Source organism: Coenobita brevimanus, chromosome 100 (genome assembly GCF_032717465.1).
Source record: "Coenobita brevimanus isolate Jiangsu-jjx chromosome 100, ASM3271746v2, whole genome shotgun sequence".
NCBI classification, from domain to species: Eukaryota; Metazoa; Arthropoda; class Malacostraca; order Decapoda; family Coenobitidae; genus Coenobita; species Coenobita brevimanus.
In genome coordinates this window covers 58,775,316-58,795,984 of record NC_137053.1, presented here as the reverse complement: position 1 = coordinate 58,795,984, position 20,669 = coordinate 58,775,316, and the positions used below count along the sequence as shown (strand labels likewise).

Genomic DNA, 20,669 nt, shown 5'->3' with positions numbered 1-20,669 from the left:
CCATTAAATTTTCTAGATTACTTGCTTTTTTACTAGAAAATGTCTTTTGAGATGACTAATCTATCATGATAACCTTTGAAACCAATAAAATATAGTACAGTATGTAAAAATTTGTACCTGGTGATCGAAACTGATTCTGTCACTGCAGTGCAGATCAACTGAAGAGACTTGGAATAAGGGAAGATGCTGATTATTGAAAGTTTCTCTAATTGGAAAAAGGCATTGGGAAAATTTGAATCCCATGAGAAGACAAAATGTCACAGGGAGGCTATGGAAAAACACCTTGCAGGTAAGCAGTGCCCTGTTAATGCCCAACTGAATATTCAGTTACAACAGGACCAGAAGATCAGGTGAACTGGTTTGATTATGTTGCTATCATCCCAAAAGTATGTGTTGAGGCAGAGACTGGCCATCCATGGACACATTGAAAAGAAAGGAAGCCTGTATCAACTTATCATGGTGAGGAGTGAAGAGGTGGGCATTTAGCTTTAAAAAAAAACAGGTACACATCACCAGAAATCCAAAATGAACTCATATCACTTTCGTTGATAGAATACTGGAAAAGATTACTTCTAATATCAGAAATGCAAACTTTTATGCAGTCTTCGGTGATGAAACTTGTGATATCACAAACAAAGAGCAGTTCAATGTTACCATCCGCTGGGTGGACAACTATTTTTTTGGTCAGGAGGATGCTCTTGGCTTCATAAAGGTACCTGACATAAGAGGTGAAACTCTGTACCTTGCTCTTAAAGAGTTCCTTGGTCAATTGAATTTGCCCCTGAGTGATTGTTGATAGCAAGCATACAGTGGAGCACAGAACATGCAAGGACAGACAAAAGGTGTGGGGTCATGGATTTCTGTAGAATATCCTTTGGCAACTGTTGTGCATTGCTTGGTAAACTGCCCCAATTTATGTCTGCTAAAAATTGCCCACAACTCTACGCCAATACAAGATGCCATGGACTTGGTGTTTGAAATAATGCAACTAATCTGGGTGTTCTCCAAAGCGTCACCATTTGTTTCACACACTGAAGCAAGAAGAAACCCCTGATGCTCCAGGTCTTCATCTGCTGTGTCCAACTCGGTGGACTATGTGTACAAAATCAGTGGACAGTGTACTTCAAAATTAAATTACTTTGTTGCATGTGTCGGATGAAATTAGTGGCACAGCATATGATGAGTATGCACAAAGAGCAGCTGGGAAACATGCAATTATGGAGAAGTTCTCTACGTTCTTCAGTCTGAAACTATCCCACCTTGTTTTTGGAGCATCAGAGTAGCTGTCACATGTACTAGAGTCAAAACAAACCACTGCTCAGGATGCATATAAGGCAGCACAACTAACAAATGAATTTTATAAAAGACAGTGAACAGATGAGGCCTTTGAAGCATTTTATTCTCATGTTTTGAGTGAAGATGGGGGAAGGCATGATGAGATAGAAGAGCCTGTGCTTCCAGGAATGAAGGTCCCAAAACGACTGGATGATGGTGCTACTGCTCATGTGTTTCAATCTCCACAGGATTACTACAAAAGGTTCTACTTTGAGGGGCTTGACAATATTATGGCAGCTCTAGATCAATTATTCAACCAGCCATCATTTCATCTTGTCAAGAAGATTTAAGGTCTGCTTTTAGATGCAGCAAATAGAAAGGAAATCACCATCCCTGAAGAAATTATGCACATGTATGGAAGTGACACTGACATGGCTCGATTAGTGCTTCAACTCAAAATGATTCCTGACTTGTATCATGGCAAGAAGCAAGTCACTTCAATCAGTACAATATATGATGCACTGGCAGAAAGCCAGTCAATTGATGTTTTGAAATCATTGTTCAGTGAAGTCCACAAAATGCTACATATATAGCTCACAATTCCGGTCACATCCAGCACCTCTGAGCAGAGTTTTTCTGCACTCCATCTTCTGAAGAAATACCTACGGAATTCAATGACTGAGGAAAGATTGAATGGGGTAATGTTGTCCTGTGTGCATAAGGATCGACTGGATTAAGTTATTTTGAAGAATACTGCAAGTGAATTTGCTGAAAGGAATGAGTTAAGGAAAAACTACTTTGGATCTTTCTGATTAAAGTTTTGTACACATTCTGTGGTGAGAGATGTACAGTAACACGTAACTGATTTCTGTGTGATTCCTCACGATTCTAAATGATTATTTTTGAGTGTAGTGAAGTTTATTAGAAAAATAGATAACTGTGTTAAGAAAAGTTGATTTGAAAAAACACCACCTTTTTATACTTTAATCACTGGTAGGGATTTGTGCAATGTGTTAAGGCAATTTTTGTTTACATGATTTGCCCAGAAAAATGTTATTCCCTGCCATAAGTATGTGTATATTCAGTATATGCAGGCCTACTCATGGGATTGTTTTTATTAAAATGTTATATTTTTTATTTTTTGAAGAAGTTGTGGAAGCAATGAAGAAAGTCAAATTAGGGGAAGCCCCAGGAATTGATGAAGTGTGTGGTGAAATGCTGAAGCATGGGGGAGAGATAGTAGTAGAATGGATGTGGAAGATGTGCAGATTGGCCTGGGAGGAAGGTAAAGTCCCAGAGGATTGGAAGTCAGGTATAATTATTCCCTTGTACAAAGGCAAAGGGGAAAAAGAAGTGTGTGGTAATCATAGGGGCATTTGTCTTCTTTGTATAATAGGAAAAGTGTATGGTAGGATACTTGTTGAAAGAGTTAGAGAAAGAACAGAGAAATTAGTTGGAGAAAAACAGGGAGGCTTTAGGAAGGGAAGAGGTTGTGTAGATCAGATATTCATTCTTAGATCTTTAGTGGAAACGTTTCTAGAGAAGGGAAAGAAGTTGTATGCGGCTTTCATGGATTTGGAGAAAGCATATGACAGGGTGGATAGACAAGGATTGTAGAAAGTGTTAAAAATATATGGAGTAGATGGGAAGTTGCTGAATGCTGTGAAGAGTATGTACGATGGTGTGAAGGCTGCAGTGCGTGTGGATGGTGAACTAGGTGAATTTTTCTCTTTGAAAGTTGGGTTGAAACAGGGATGTGTCATGTCTCCATGGTTGTTCAATCTGTACATGGATGGGGTAATAAAAGAGGTACAAGGTAGGGTAGTGGATGTTGGAGTAGCCCTGGTGAGAGAGGATAGTGTTTGGAAACTCCCTGTACTGTTTGCAGATGATACTGTGTTGTTGAGTGAAGACGAAGGGGAGCTGCAAGGCTTGGTGGATGAGTTTGGGAGAGTGTGTAAGAAACGGAATCTAAAGGTGAATGTAGGAAAGAGTAAAGTGATGGTCTTTGAGAGAGGTGAAGTCAGTGAATGTACAGCGAGGTTGGATGGTGAGGAAATGGAAAATGTGAGTACTTTTAAGTACTTGGGTAGTGTGATGGGTAAGGATGGAGGTTTGTAGGGTGAAGTGCTTGAAAGGGTACAGCAGGGAAGAAAGGTTGCTGGTTCTTTGAAAGCAGTGATAAGAAACAGGGAAGTGAGCATGGAAGTGAAAAAGTTACTACATGACAGTATTGTGATGCCAACTCTAACGTATGGAAGTGAAGCTTGGACGTTGTTGGAAGGACACAAGTCAAGAGTGAGAGCAGTGGAAATGAGTTATTTAAGAGGAGCCTGTGGAGTCACATGGAGAGACAAGCTGACGAATATGGTGTGGATGTGGATGTGATAGGAAGCGTTATGAGGAACACACTGAGGTGGTTTGGCCATGTGGAGAGGATGGAGGGTGAAAGACTGACGAAGAGAGTGTATGTGAGTGAGGTGGAGGGGGGAAGAGGGAGGGGGAGGCCGAGGATGAGATGGAGGGATGGGGTGGAGAGGTATATGAGAGAGGGGGGTGTGAGTTGGGAGCAGGGCAGTGAAATGGCGGGGGACAGGGCAACTTGGAGGTGATTTGTTTGTGGCCACCCCAAACGGGATTGAGGCGTCTGGCAATAGATAGATAGAATAGACAAAACAAAATTATAAAAGTAATAAAAGATGTGTTTTATTACTGAATAAAATTAATCCCCTGTCTAGGAACCTATGACGAACCCTAAATATTTTTTTTAGCAACTGACTGGGCTCAGCCTAGCACGAGTCAGACATCTTTACATCTCAATGCTGCATTTCATTGTCTTCAAATTTAGATAAAATTTTCTATGATCCCTGTTTTTTACTCTGTCTTCACATTGCTGGGCCCCCCCTCACTTTTTTTTTTTTTTTCCCTGCTACGCCCCTGCTAACTATCTGTAATCTACCATGGACCCTAACTCAAGGCATTTATACGTATCTGTATTATAATACAGTACAGTACCCTCGCGTCCAGTACATGTTTGTCCAGTACTATTTTCGTCCAGTACAGTCGGCAAAAAAATAAAATAATTTATTACTGTAGCACGGATTTGTTGGGCTAGTACAGATCGGCCGTGCAAAGTGGGCCAAATCCGAGGAGTTCTTCTCTAGTACTGTCATGTTGTGTCCAGTACTATTACCCACCCGGGCGCAGGAAGATGGCCAACACCAAGGAACGTTCCCCTAGTACTGCCACACAGTCCAGTACGCCTTCCTCGTGACTCGTGACGTGTGCCAGTCAAATTGCAGTACAGGTATTGCACTTCTCCCTGGTGACGAAAACCATGATGTGTCAGTGTGCGACTATGAGGGATTTATGAGGGAGGTTGAGGCAGAGATGCCTCCTAAGGATCCTGAAGGCCCCTCCTCCAGGGGGTCAGTTGGACCTCCTGCAGCCTCGGAAACCCCTCCCCCTTCCCCCTCAAGCCCATCACCACTCACCTTAAAGGTTGGTAAAATCTCAGTTGTGTCAAAATGTAGTGAAGTTGAATTTGGGAGGGACTTTTTCAAGGCTTGTCTGACATTATTCATTTTTCCCATAAGGTCTATTGTTTGTCCAGTACGGATTTAGTCCAGTACGTCAGTACTATCTGACAAAAATACCATACTGGATGCAAGGGTACTGTACTTTGCTGGGCTATTACATATCTTCACCTAGCTACAGAGTTATGTAATACTTTTCTATTACGTGTCTTCACCTAGCTACCGTTTTAAATAATACACTTTGCTGTGGCTATTACATGTCTTCTCCTAGCTACTGTGCTATCTATCCTGATTTTTTCTGTTTCAAATTTATCTGTACTCTTATACCACCAAAACATTTCCGGAGATTCAGTACCATTCCTGCTATAAGCATTTAATCTTTTATAAAATTTTCTTTTACTGTCTATACTGCCTTTCCCTGCACTCCTATATGCCACTGCATGACTCACTTAGCAAGGTCTGAGCAGCCTCCACAGCCCCATTGTAAAGGTTTTCAGTATCATCCATTGGGGCGATGGTCTCCCACAGTGGCTGAATGTAGTTGCCCACTTGGAAGTTCCCGCATGTAGCAAATGCCCACCATGCTGACCATTTCACCAGGTACCAGTTGCTGTATGCTGCCTTGAAATCTCCCCAGATTAAGCCAGGTGCCTGAATAATGGCAATAGCCATATTAGTTGTAATGACACTGCATTTTTCATGCAGCATGAAAATACAGTAGGTAAACATTAATAGTAGATGTATTATACTGTACTGTATATGGCTATTAACATCATGCTAAATTAGCACTTTCTGTGGTGTATGTCTGTTACATAAAAGTGGGCTGTTATTGGACATGAAACCAGCTGACTGCAGAACCTGGCAACTTTATCTGGGCACTTTCAGAAATCTTTTACTGTATTGCAGTTACTTTGAAGGACTCTCCTTATGAAAGTGCGGTGCATGATACTATACTTGATTTGTTTCCGGCTGACGATCCACTTTCGTGAATGCGGCACCAGTGCACTCCTGCCGCGTGATTGGTTGGAGTGAATGTGTCCGAATTTGCCAGTTAACCATAATAAACATTTTAATAACGGCTTCAGTTTCATACCTGAAGTATCATATTTATGAAAAACAGTTGTACCATATATTCCAATTCTCTTAAATGCTGTTTTGCACTGTCATTGTACTATACAAACAGACGAGAAACAAGCATGTATTTGTGCTTCAACCAAACGGACAATGAATTTGAGGAAGTTGAATTTGAACTGAAATATTTACAGTACTGTTGTAGAAGGAAAAGAGTTGTCACATCTCCCTAAATTTTTTTTTTTTTAATAAATCCATTTGGCTGGGTAAGTGCAAATAAAAGGTATCTTAACAGGCACTAGTTGCATTATGCAACTCTGTACCTTTTACAACAATAAATATTTAAATTCAAATTCCACTTCCTCAAATTCATTGTCCGTTTGGGTGAAGCACAGATACATGCTCATTTCATGTCTGTATAGTACAATGCCAATGCAAAACAGCATTTATGAGAGTTGGAATATAAGGTACAACTGTTTTTTGTAAATACTGTATGATACTTCAGGTATGAAACTGAAGCCATTATTGAAATGTTTATTATGGTTAACCGGCAAATTCGGACACATTCACACCAACCAATCACGTGGCAGGAGTGCGCAGGTGCCACATTCACAAAAGTGGATCATCAGCTGGAAAAAAAATCGAGTACAGTAAATGTGTCCTCGTGTGGAAGGATGCATTACCATGAGGGCATAGTAGATGCAGAAGTTGGTCAGGAGTACTTTGGGTTGGTCGGGGATGTTTTTCCTTATACCCTAGATTGTCTAACCATGCAGACTCATTGCCCACAGGTAAGCAACTGTTGTGCGGCTGTCCTACAAGTTCAATACAATACTGTATATAATACCAAGTAATCATGTAAGGAACTGGTGCCTCCTTGTAGTAGGCAGTACCTCACCTGAGTTGGACCAGGGTCCTTCCCTACTGTGAGGTGCAGTGGAATACGAGAAGGTTTGACTTCTAAGTGCACACTGGTAGTAGGTGTATGTCATCATCATCATCATCATCATCATCAACCAGACCTCTTTTCCTACCCAAGGATGGGGTGAGGAGTACCAGCGTCCAGATAGCCAAAGTCTGCCCAATTCAATGGGCCACACATCCATTCACTGATCATTCAACCCCCTGGAATCCTGGCTCCATCTGATAAGCCAAAAAATTTCAGTGTTCTGTAGCTTCACATATACTTATCTGAAAGAGCCAATCTGAACGCTGTCACGTTAAAAAGGGGTACCAAATCCTTGGTCATGCGCTTCACTGCACAAAATTCATCCAGCCAGCTCGATCTCTTGTCAGTCCCTTAGCCTCACCAGCTTCCATACCTCTCTTCCCCACACACTCATCCACCTTATCCTTCCACCTTCCCCTTGGCCTACCTCGCCTCCTTCCACCATCAAATTCGCTCAGATATACACTTTTCACCACTCTCTTGTCATCCATTCTCTCCATGACCATACCATCTCAGTACACTCTCTTCGATTATGATGTCCACAGATTTCCTCGCTCCACATCATTCATGAATCACATTACTGTATTTTGTATTCTATCCACTCTCTGTACTCCAAATACATTCTTCAACAGTTCCATCTCCACTGCTTTTACTCTTGACTTTTCATTTTCATGCCACACCATAGTCTCACACCCATATGTTAAAGATGGCACCAACACTCCTTCATGTAAGCCTAGCGCAGCTGCAACACTCAAGCCTCTGTTTCTTATCAAGGTCTTCATAGCACCAGCTGCTTTTCTTCCTTGTGTCACTTTACTTTCCACTTCGTTTGCACATTTTCCTCTCTTTTCTATCACTGTACCCAGGTATTTGAACTCACCAGTTCTAGTCTCTGTTCACTATAACATCACACTGGGAGTCACTCTCTCTCTCAATAACCACCACTTTACTCTTTTCTACATTTACTCTCAAGAGATGATGCTCACAGACACCTACAAAACTCTGCAGTGGTTTACCAACCTGTCGTGTATTTGCAAGTAGCACTGCATCATCAATATACATCAAATTTGAGATATTCCATCCACTACCATTCATTGCCAACACCATCCCTCTCTCCATTATTTGTGTCTTTACTTCTCTCATCACCCCATCCATATATATATATATCGAACAACCATGGGGGCATCACACAACCTTGTTGCACAGCCACAATGATCGTGAACCATTCACTCAGATTCCCATTTACCCTTACACATGCCTCACTACCATCATAAAAACTCTTAGCAGCATCTAGCAGCTTACTATCTACACTGTACATGCACAATACTTTCCACCATCCTTCTCTATTTACGGTACTTTGTCATATGCTTTTTCCAGATCCATAAATGCCATAAACACCTTATAGTCATTCTCACAAGCCTTCTTCACTATCTGTCTCACTGCAAATATTTGATTCACACATCCTCTGCTACTCTTAGAGCCATCCTGTTTGTCACTCACTAGGACTTCTGACATCTCTCTTACTTTCTCTATAATAGTTCTTCCATACACCTTCCCTACAATATTGAACAGACATGCCACGATGATTCTTGCACTCATCTCGCTCACCTTTATTTTTGAACAGAGGTATAAGCACAGCCTTTTTCCACTCTGCTGGCACAGTTTCACTCATCCATGTCTTCTTACATATCTCCAACAAGCACTTCATTTTGCTCTGTCCACTACACTTCATCTCTGCATACACCTCATCATCATTTTTCAGCCACTTCACAGCATTCTTCACCTCTCTGAGTGTCACATTTCCTGGCACTGCATTCCTTCTCTATACACCCCAAAACCAATCATGTTTACAGTCTCTCTGCTCTCTCCTTTCCCATTCATCTGACTTTCAAAATATTCTTTCCATTTGGTCCTTACTTCATCCCAATGGGATAGTAATCTACCACTTACATCTTTCACACTTTAACATTGTTTTCCACCATCACTTCTACATTTCTGCATCTCTTTCCAAAATAACTTCCTGTATTCAGGGTAATCTGCATTCATTTTCCTTCCTAGATCATCATTTACCTCCTTTTTCCTCTTCCCAAGTTTCTTTACATGCTTCTTGCTCTCAATATATTCAGTTCTTATTTCAACTAAACCACTGCCCTGTAACCATTCTAACCACCTCTTCCTCTTTTCCTCCACTGCTATCTTAACCTCTTCATCCCACCATGCCGTACCTTTCTTTTTTGTTGTTACTCTTGCCACACCACACACTGCTTTAGTAGTCCTAACTAAGCAATCCCTATATGTACTCCACAAGTTGTCCAGATCCATTTAATTCCCATTCACTGATTTCACTTCCTCCTCTACTTTGGCCCTGTATTCATCTGCCATTTCTTTGATCCTCAACTTATCAACTTTCAGTACCTCTCCATGACTGCTTCTCTCTCTCCTGGTCCACCTCACTCCTCTCAGCTTGATCTTGCACACCACAATCATATGATCCGACAAACCTCTACATCATCCTCTCACTGCCCTCGTATCAGCAACACTTCCCAGCATTGATTTCTCTACAAGCATGTAATCAATCAGGCTCCTTTCAACATGATCTCTATTCCCTCTACACCATGTATATTTATGTGCATCTTTGTGTTTGAAACAAGAATTACAAATGCACAACCTCCTTTCCTGACACGTCCTTCAGTTGCTTCCCATTACCATTCTCTCAGGGTACTCCATTATAACCCATTACATCATTCAAGGGACCAGTGCCTACTCTTCCATTCATATTGCCCATTACAGTCACTTTATAACCCATGGACATTTCTCCAACTACTTCAACCAGCTCATCCCAAAACCTGTCTTTCTCTGTCTCGCACCTATCATTGCAAGGTGCATACGCTACAATCACTACCACTTTCATCCGCTCAAACTTGAACCTGACATACATATATGTCAAGCAGACACATTTGTAATCTCTCATTCCACTCTGCCACACTTCATTCATCAACAAAACAATTCCTTCCTTGCATCTTCCTTGCCCATTCATGATTGGCCTTACATACTTCACACCCTCCCACTCCTCCACTTGACACCTTTTCATCTTTGTTTCACGTAATGCCATCATGGCATATCTTGCACTCTTGAACACATCCACTACTTCCACCTTCTTGCTCTCCTCATTCACACCTCTCACATTCCACTTGGCCATGCAAATCTGCCCATTTGGTTGGGTCACTGGCAGATGTTGGGCACTCCGAGGCTCTCCGAAACATTTGCCATGATTTAGTGATTTTGATAGGGAAGTCTGGGGGACCCTTGCCGGCCAAAAGCCCCAGTTATATGGCTACTGCCCAGCGAAGTAAATGGTTCCCTGGGTACAGGATACCATTTGGCTTGTCACTCAGTGTAGAGACCATAAGGCATCCCTCCATTAAGTGAGTGGATGAGTGCCCCCATCTACTGCACAGTAGATGTATGTATTTCTATGAAAACACAGATTCCACATTACTGCATGAATTGTGGACCAAAATTCATGTGAATGTTGTGACTACATACTATAGTGATACAGTATTATAATATGCTATTACAGTAGTATCAGTACTAAACGTTTTTACCTAATAATCATGATAAAACCAGAAGATTAATACCTTTTTCATCTTAGATGACCAGCTCTCATTCATGGTGCCACTAGTGAGATGTGCAAAGCTATCACCTTCACTGCTGGGCAAGTACTGATTGCGGTGGAAATATATACTGGTTGGCACTGAGGGGAGTATACAGGCAATGATGAAAGCTATAGACACACTCGTTAGTGAAATGTAGTTGAGTGAGTGGTAGTCCATCAGGTTTGTTGAAACTAGGATCTGCAAGGCAAGTTAAGTGATAAGAAACAATGTGAAATGGGTTACGTATAGAAAAGAAATTGCTTAAGTAATCAACCTCTTCAGTCAAATGGCATATTCATTAGCTAATAATTTTTGCTACTTCAGACAATTTTATTAACTCTTGAAGGGCCTTCTTGAACTTGGGGATTAGATACAGAGTCACTGACTCATTCAATACAGAGCTCTCCCATAAGGTGAATGAAATAATTTGGAGGCTGCAAGAAAAACACTTTATTCCTGGGGTTCATGGGTTTTAACTACTGGATAATCAGCTCTCTTCCCTGATACAATATATGGTACATTTGAACTCATACCACATTATGTACTGTTCACTATTATAAACCTTGTCACATTCAATACAATTCAGCAGTCATTAGTTCACCGTCTCCGTGTAACCGTTTTCTGCCCCTCCTATTCAATCTTCCATCGTAAGAAAACAAAGTTAACTCTAATGATTCATCCAGTCAAAGTGAAAACTGATCATCACTACTGTATATATCCTTACCTGAGCCAGTAACCCTGACATGAACCTGCCCGTCAAGATAGCCGTTCGTGTGTAGCTTGTCACACGTTGGTAGAATTTGCCTGCTACTTTGGCATAGATGTATGTATAGTATGCTACTTCTGTTGATGTAGCTATACCATATGTAAACTCCATGAATTGCATTGCCGGCACACCCCTTGCCCACAAGAGGAGACTCCATGTCACAACATAGCCAATTCCTTCAAAGATTATCACAGGCTTGTAGCGAAGCATGTCCGTAAGAAGGAAAACCACTATCAGCAGGGACAAGTAGGAATAAGTCCATACTGGGTACACTTCATAGTACACCTGGTGGGAAAAAATAAATTAAGAATAGCCATGAAAAAGTGTGAAGGACTTAGAAAATTATCTTCTATTGTATCATTAATATAATCCAGTAGGGAGCCAGTCAAATGGTTAATGAAGATTTCTTAGAACAAAGGCACTTTTTTTTTTGGGGGGGGGGCACTTATAAGAGGAGTGGAGAGAGAGAGAGAGAGAGAAGGAGGGGGGGCAGCTTGGCAAGGAAAATGGAGTAGAGGAAGGGAGGGAGGAGGAAAGAAGTAAGGGAGGAAGAAGTCAAGAAGTAATGAGAAGTGTGTAGGACTTAAAAAATTATTTTGTATTGTATCATTAATTCAATACAGGAGGGGGTCAGTCAAAGGGTTAACAAGGTTTTCTTAGAACAAAGGCATTATTATTATTTGTTTTGTCACTAACAAGAGGATAAGGGTAGAGAAAAGGGAGGAAGGAAGAAAAGAAAAAAGACAGTTGATTAGGAGAAAAGAGAGAGAGGGAGGAAGGGAGGGATGGGAGAGCAATCTGAAAGTATGGGTTAGTGTGTAGGTGTAGGGACAGTGCGAAGGTGTGCTAGCAGTATGAAAGTGTGTGTGAGGAGGGAGGGGGAAGGATGGGGAGTGGAATAAGAGGGAAAGTCATGACCTATCCTAATACACCTAAGAGTGATGTGACCAAATGTGAGGGTGTGGGGTTATATGAGAAGCCACCTCTGTTGAGCTTCTGTGAAGGTGTGATGGGGTTAGGAGAGACAGTAGGGAAGAGTGTGAATAAGTATGACAGTAGTGTAGGGAAGGATGCTATGATATGCAGATAGATAATATGCTGAGGCAGGGTGACTGCAGATACAGTGAGTGGATGGCATAGTATGAGGGTGAATGGGGTAGTGTGAGGTTAAGTGGGACTGTGTGAGAGTGGGTCAAGTGTGAGGCAGTGTTAACTTACAAAGGGGTGACTAAGGTAGTATGAGGGTGTGTTCTCTTGGTAATAAGGTAGTGTGAGTGTGTGTTCTCTTGGCAGTAAGGCAGTGTGAGGGTGTGTTCTCTTGGCAGTGAGGTATGGTGATGTTGGCAGTGAGGCAGTGTGAGGGTGGGTTCTCTTGGCAGCAAGGTAGTGTGAGGGTGTTTTCTTGGCAGTGAGGTATTGTAAGGTTGTGTTCTCTTGGCAGTGAGGTAGTGTGAGGGTATGTTCCCTTGGCAGTATGGTGTGAGTGTGTGTGTGTGTGTGTGTGTGTGTGTGTGTGTGTGTGTGTGTGTGTGTGTGTGTGTGTGTGTGTGTGTGTGTGAGGTAGTGTACGGGTGTGTGATACTGAGTGTGTTACGGTAGTGTATGTACCCCCTCCACAATATGTCTACCCCCCTCCACAATATGTCTACCCCCGATGTATATATGTTCCCCCCCAATGCATACATGCCCCCACTAAATTTGCTAGGTCAGCATGCTCTCCCACGCCTGAAGACGGCGTTATTGCATCAGTTCTTAGCAGACAGCCGACACGGGTTGACTGTTTTACTGTGAGCTTGTAATAAACTCCTTATCTAGCTGTTTGTACACAGAGTTTCTATCACCAAAGTATTGCAAGTTACATTTGGTAGCAGCGGTGTTTCGAACCATCACATTCTGACCGCCTCCTTGGATTTTTAGTGATACAACAAGATACACGACGTCTCGCATCTGCCAGCCTCGCCCCTTCCTTCATGCCTCTATACCTTGGCTGTGCTTTTCGAGTGTACCATTTTTCTCGCCAGTGCTCACCTCTCAAACAACCGCACCCATACGCCTTGTTCCTGACCGCAAGTGTCACCGTCGCCGACCTACGCACCTGTTGCACCTGTTCCCAGCACCTGTTCCGGACTCATCATAGCTCCTGCCCCCACGGTGCCACTTATCACCGTCTGCCCGCTGTCTGCCCACCACCATTCTCTGCATTTGCAATTCACCAGCTCTCCGTTCTGTCCTGGAATGGGCTCACTCCACCTTCAGTCTCTCCCCAGTCCTCCCTTATTCCTCCCTTGAATATTATTATCCTGTTCTCGAAGCCACTCTTCTCACTAAATACGTCGTCGTCCATATTCCTCTCCATTCTGCCATAACCTTTAACCTTTTCCACATCATTCCCTTCCCTTTCCGCCTCAACAACTCCTTGTTACAGGTATCTGTTCCTTCAGAATATTTCCTCCTCTCCCATGATCATCTTTCCGTTGCCTTCCTTTCTTCCACAGACCTCCAGCAATGTTCCTCCCTTACTCCGACCTCTTGTCTCTGTGCTGCCCACCTTTTCGCTATCTTCCCTAGCAGTGCTACACCCTGTGAGTCTGCTTTAGTTCGCAACCATTCCATCTACTCGGCCTGTTCTTTTGTCCCAGCTCCTGACCTCCCGGTCCACCATGCTCACCTCAACCATGTCCAGTACTTCTTCTTTGCTGTTCCCATCTCTGTCACAATCATGTGTCCTGGTTCTTCCGTTCGCTCCGTCCCCGCTAGTGGTCTCTACAAAGCACCTGACTATTGTACCGTCAAATCAGAGTCCGTCATCACTTACGCCACTCGCTATCACCAAGCTGTTCGTAAACACTCCTATGACATCTTTTAACCAATCGACATGCCTTCAACCCTACCATCTGCCAACATTACCATCACCTCCCCTCACTTGCACGTGCTCACCTTCCTCAATGACAGTGATTTCATTATGGATCAATTTTCTCTGGCCTTCAGCCGTTCATGGGTTCATCCGACAGTTGTGTTTCCCCCTGTGGTTATCGCTTTCATAGGTTTTCTACTCATCATCTGTGCAGTGCATTGTTGTGTCAGCAAAATGGAATGTCGACTCCAGGAAATCAGAGTCGCTACAGGCATAGTACGCCCTACCCACGACGTAGAAACTCCCCGTACTTAGTGCCCTCGCATTCCGTGACTACCATTGCCATCTAACCATTAACCAAACTATGAACAGCACTCTGCCTACTGGAAAATGATGGTATTTCTTTCATGCATTACTCAGTGACAGTGTGTCCTACAGAAAATCCACAAAAAAAAAAAAAAAAAAAAAAAAAAATGAAGGAAGAACAACAATAGAACTCTCATATCTACTCCTTGTTTATCATGTATCAAACTATTATTGTGTAATTCCCATTATGTTCCTATATCCCTTCGACCCTTACTGGATTTGTACCTATTATTCCTTGTATATCTTATATGTATATATCCTTCTAATTCCCTCCCCTCAACAAGGCCATGTCTCCCCTACTGCCCCTGTATCATACTTATCCCTTGTCCAAACCTCCCCGGTCCTGCCTTACTCCTATATTCACCCACCATTTACCTCCTGGTGTCAGGAGACACCATCTCAGCTACCCGGGGGAGTAGTGTACACCCTCCACAATATATCTAACCCCCTCCACAATATGTCTACCCCCGATGTATATATGTTCCCCCTCAATGCATACATGCCCCCACTAAATTTGCTAGGTCAGCATGCTCTCCCACGCCTGAAGACGGCGTTATTGCATCAGTTCTTAGCAGACAGCTGACACGGGTAGACTGTTTTACTGTGAGCTTGTAATAAACTCCTTATCTAGCTGTTTGTACACGGAGTTTCTATTACCAAAGTATTGCAAGTTACATGTATGTAAGGATATATGATAGTGAAGTAGTGTGATCATAAGAGATAGGCGAGTGTGAGGCTGTATGTAAGGGTGTGTGAAGCACTGTGAGAGTGTGATAAAGGCAGTGGGGGTATGTAAAGTAGGTAATGTGAGGGTGTGTGAGTTAGTAAGTGTGTGAGAGATGGTGTGAGGGTGTGTGTAGTAGTGTGAGATTGTTTGACAATGAGACAGTGTGGTTAGGTGAAGTACTTGATGCAGTGCGATGCTATACCGTATGTTAGGGTGTATGATATGGTGTGCAGGTATAATGTGGGTAAGAGAATTAGTGTGAAGTGTTGTGGTAGTGAAACAGTGTGATCATATAACTGAAGTTATGTAAGACTGTTATGGTGAGGTAGTATGAGGTTGCATGAGGATATTTGTGAGGGTTTGTGGTAGTGTGATAGTTTGAGAATGAGAGGTAGGTCAGCGTGAGTGGCAATGAGGCTGTGTGAATACGTGAAGTAAATGAGGATGTGGGAGGGGTAATGTAAGGATAATGAGTGAACCAGTGTGAAGGTGTGGCAGTGAGGTAGGTGGATATAATGTAAGGTCTTTTGACGGTAGTATGTGGATGTGTGAAGACCGAGAGTGCTTAAGGGCAACAGGATTATGTGAGGGTGTGTAATACAGTGCGAAACTGCGTAAGGGTGACTGAGGTAATGTGAGGGTAAATAAAATTTATCTATTCTTACAAGCTGAACACAGATCCGTTGTCAGATCCACTGTTCTTCCACTCTCCAGCTTGCATTATGAGTCTCACCTGACTTTCTGTGAGGTTTTGCTGTGGTCCGAGTAAGTACTCTGTCAGGAAGGACTCAGACGGCCGGAGCTCCTTGAAGAACCCGTACAGACAGAGTAAGAGGCAGGTTTGTAGCCACTTATCCATCTTGCTGTTGATAACAAAAATTTAGATCATACGAATACTTGAAGATCACAGAATTAAACACACGAATGACAGACTGACAGAAATGTTCATTTTTTAAAATATAAAACGTATATATACGACAAAAGGTGGTAATGGGTCTTGCATATCTACCAATGTGGGGCTAAGTAGGCTAAACTGCATGCTGTAATTATTAACACCACCAGTCTCCATATTCGTTAACTGCAACATCCGCTCTATATTTTTATATATATATATATACATACATACAATTAACATAATCAGTACGATCATCTACACATCAAATATCGTACTCACGGGGAGGAGAGTTAAAGAATACAGAGATCTGACCTCACTCCCCACTCGCTTTACAACTCCATCATCAAATGTTTAGCCTACATATGCTATTACTGGCTGCGGTAACAGATATATTGGCGCAAATATTAGCAATAACCATTATGCCAATGGACTAAATCGACATTAGCCCCTCCATTTTTTATTTATGCAGATACTGCGATAACAATTAGGTTTTAAAACATCACTGCTTGATAGTCAACATCGGTCTTAACCACTGCATTATCTGCATATCTAGCACTCGGCATTTTCGATTACTCGAACTGGCGCCAATTTTTAGTTGCCCTTACACATATATTCACTGCGAGGGGTGTCTTTTCATCTTAATAAAATAAAGAAAAGACGTTGTTAGACTGAGTTAAACCAAATAATAATAATAATAATAACAATAATAATAATAATAATAATACGTAATATGCGCGCCTCCGCCGCCGGACCTCCCATCCCGCTACGATGCCGCAGCCCCACCCCTACCCCAGGAGGACACCAAGGCGGGCCAGGTGAGTGCGGGACTGGCCCAGAGCAGGAGGGGTGCCGGGGCGCCCCTACCTTGTGTCCCTCGTCTCCTCAACCGACCCAACTCCGTCGCAGGAATGCGACACTACTTCTCGGCCAGAGCAGCCCTCACCAGGATTGGGGTGGGACTGCTCCAGATACAGTCCCAGGCAACACCGCGGTAACAGCCACCGTACGTACCAGGGAGGGAACGGCCCCCATACGTCCCTCAGCTACAGCCACATCTGGAGACTGCCTCGGTGTGCTAGCTATTGAGCACACATCGACAGACAAAGGCAGGAGGAGTGGAACCGCGACGACGGCCACCATACGGGTCGGGGAGGGAACGGCCACCATACGTCCCTCATCCACCTCCTCCTCCTCCTACGGAAGTAGCCCCGCGGTAATGGCCACAGTATGTATCGGGGAGGGAATGGCCACTGTACATCCCTTAGCTACTTCCCGTTGGGCAGGCAGACCCACGGCAACGGCCACCGTACGTGCCGGGGAGGGAACGGCCACCTTACCGCCCTCATCTGTCTCTTCCTCCTTCAGGAGCAGCTCCGCGGTAACGGCCACTGTACGTCCAGGGGAAGGAACGGCCACCGTACGTCCTTCTGCTGCTGCCCTTCGAAACTGTGGAACCACAACAACGGCCACCGCACGTGTTGGGGAAGGGACAGCCACTGTACGCCCTTCATCTGCAGCCTCGAGGGTTCTCCCAGAGGGGAAGGCCCCTTGCACGGCTGGCTCACTACCTCTCGGCTGTGCGGGACGCCCTTCTCTCTCTCCCTCCAGGTGTGGTTCCCCGGAGGTGCTGCCATTCCAGGAGTGGTGGCGAGGTCCTGTCCTTGAAGGCTGGGTCCCTGCCCTAGAGCCAGTTCCTGGAAGACGCTGGCCCCTGACGGACGCCCTGCAGAAGAGGTGCCACAGGCAGCCCCTGACGGCACCACACCCTGTAAGTGACTGCGGCACCAAGCCTCCCAGGGCCAGCCTGCGGACCCCAAGGCGGGACCACTCAGGCCACACTCCCCATCGACCCTCAGCCCGGAGTAAGAAGCGGCAGGCCAGACTCCTGATGCTGTTCGGCCCTAGTCCCGAGGGCCACTTATCAGGTCGAGGCCCCCAGACGGAAGGGCCTCCCTGCACCCCAGCCCGGACACGCACCCGGGCGGTGACGCCCCTGAGAGCTGTGCTGTGCCTCCTACTGGAGAGCTTTCCCGAGGGGCCCCCCTCCCACTTCTGGGCGCCACCTCTACTACCCCCAGCCTAGTGACGACACCTTCCACCTCCCGAGTCGTGCCAAAGACTTACCGTAGTAAACATGACAGTTGGTGAATGTGAATGATAAGACAGAAACAATATACTAGAAGTGACGGTCAGTGAATATGAACAGTGAGACAGAAACTGTGCACCAGAAGGTAATAGTCAGTGAATGTGAACAGTGAGACAAAGTAAAATACTAAGCTTCCTACCCTAACTGACCCAAGGTACTGTATCTATACCTACGCCCTACGGAACCAGGGGAATGTATCAGTGGTGGCCCAAGAATAAATAAGAACAATCAATAAAGACAGAACCTGCAGACAGTGTTGCCGTGGCTAAGTGACATTCCCGCGCACCATGACTCGGGAACAAACATTGCGCCTATGTAAGATGTATGGTAGTATTGAATAACCTGGCCCTTCATTTCATCCACATGTGGCGTATCCTGACGGGTGTATTAAACAGTAATGGCGCATTAACTCTAACACCTATATTGTGCCCTAGTGACCTGTCATATCTATGTGTATTGTGTATTACAGAAGGTTGTATATTGACCCCGACATCAATACTGTGCTTATGGACACATTGTACCAATAATGATATCTCTGTCACTTTGTCCTTTTCCATATTTAGTGTATCTTTGTTTGTGTATTGTAAGGAGTTTGGACTAAGACAATAGATGTGTTAAGGTATACTGCCGAGTTTTTATGCCCTGTTCCTTTGTGAGTGTTCTACTTCCTGTCTTGAAAGAGAACCCCGCTCAGTCGCTGGTGTTTTTAGGACAAGAGGTCGGACTAAAAACACCCAGCATAACAAATAATAACAATATAGATTGAGGGGCTTAACAGTAATCATGATGATGATGATGATGATGATGATAATAATAATAATAATAATTACTGAAATACAGCATAGTGTCTCTTGGAACGCCCAACCACCTCCACCAGGAATTCAGCATAGTGCCCCTGTGAACTCCCAGACACCCCTACAAGGACCCCATGGAGTAGCAGCAGCGGCGCACCTAGACTCGGTGCGACAACGGCCCAAGTTAGCCCGGGCCATACGCCTCTATGACTCGGAGCCTGCCCACCGTCGCCATAGAAGGAATCCTGCACTACATTCTGGGCAAGTTTCCACCAACCAACCTTGGGGTGGAGCTGTCTGTCCAGCTCCTGCCAGCGCCCCTAAGAAGTCGGCCTGTAGCCACTCCCGCCCTCTTCAGGAGTCGGCCTGTAGCCACTTCCGCCCTCTTCAGGAGTCGGCCAGTAGCCTCTCTGAAGGTGTCTTCCCTCTTGGGACGGCCAGTAGTCGCCCGCCCCTCACTAAGGAATCAGCCATTAGCCGACCTGAGGGTAACAAGGAGACGGCCTGTAGTCGCTCCTGCCTTCGTCAGAAGGTGTCCTTCTGGAGACGGCCTGTAGTCACTCCTGCCTTCGTCAGAAGGTGTCCTTCTGGAGACGGCCTGTAGTCGCTCCACACCTCCTCCTGAAGGAGTCGGCCTGTAGCCGCTCCCATCTTTGTCAGACGGCCAGTAGCCACTCCGAAGGCGTTGCCCCTGAGTCGGCCTGTAGCCGTTCCACACCCCTCCTGCAGGAGTCAGCCTGTAACCACTCCCACCTTCGTCAGACGGCCGGTAGCCTCTCCGAAGGCGTTGTCCCTGAGTCGGCCTGTGGCCGCTTCTCGTTCCTGCTGAAGCAGTCGGCCTGCCGCCGCTCCCGCCTTCGTCAGACAGCTGGTAGCTGCTCTGAAGGTGTTGTCCTCGAGTCGGCCTGTAGCCGCTCTCCACCCCTCTTGCAGGAGTCGGCCGGTAGCCGCTCTTGCCTTCGTCAGACGGCCGGTAACCGCTCTGAAGGTGTCCCTGGGTTTGCTGGCAGTTACTCACCCTCTCAGGCCACGGCCAGTAGCCGGGGCTCGGTGCCTTGTGGTCGCGCCCCTGGGAGGGCCACAGCCAGTAGCTGTGCCCCACGGCCGGAAGCGGCAGAGAGCAGCCCCGCTGCCCCAGCATGAGACGAGTTCCCTGACCTCCGACACAGAGGACGTAGAGGAGTACTGGAGAGGCCCTATAGCCTCCCCCGGTCTCTTCTCCCTACGACTGGCCCCGGAGAAGACCCATCTGACGGACCCTGACGCAGACCGGTGCCGCAGCCCTCGGGAACCCCAGGCCCTCCTCAGAACGCCCGGGCGGGACCTCCCTACGCCTTGACAGCGGAGGACCTCTACCTCCGGCAGGAACCTGAACGAGAGGTTCAGGCAATTGTTCGGCCTCAGTCCTGAGGGCCACACTCCTGTCCCCAGCCCGGAAAGTACAGGCCCCTTCGCCACCTGCAGCCCTGGACAAGAGAAGACGCCCCTGCACGTGATCCCGTACACTCTTGGCACGGCCTCCCCTGGCGATGCCCCTCCTCCAGCAGAGCTGTAGCCAGCTTGTCTCCCCGCCGCCCACTGACCCATGAGACAGTGACTGCGCCCCTAGTGTAGTATAACAGTGGCGAGGGGAT

At 45.2% G+C, this 20,669-nt stretch overlaps 1 protein-coding gene across 1 annotated transcript in view; it reads right to left on the bottom strand.

The window, feature by feature from the left end:
- Positions 1-20,669, bottom strand: part of LOC145414700 (thiamine transporter 1-like) — a 65,830-nt gene that overhangs the window by 27,304 nt on the left and 17,857 nt on the right. Inside the window, exons 2-5 of the mRNA XM_080284223.1 lie at positions 15,934-16,063; positions 11,212-11,538; positions 10,470-10,685; positions 5,261-5,462 (exon numbers count right to left, since the gene is read on the bottom strand). Coding sequence (XP_080140349.1) covers positions 5,261-5,462; positions 10,470-10,685; positions 11,212-11,538; positions 15,934-16,059 — 871 coding nt within the window. The 5' untranslated portion in view covers positions 16,060-16,063. The remainder of the gene's footprint in view (positions 1-5,260; positions 5,463-10,469; positions 10,686-11,211; positions 11,539-15,933; positions 16,064-20,669) is intronic.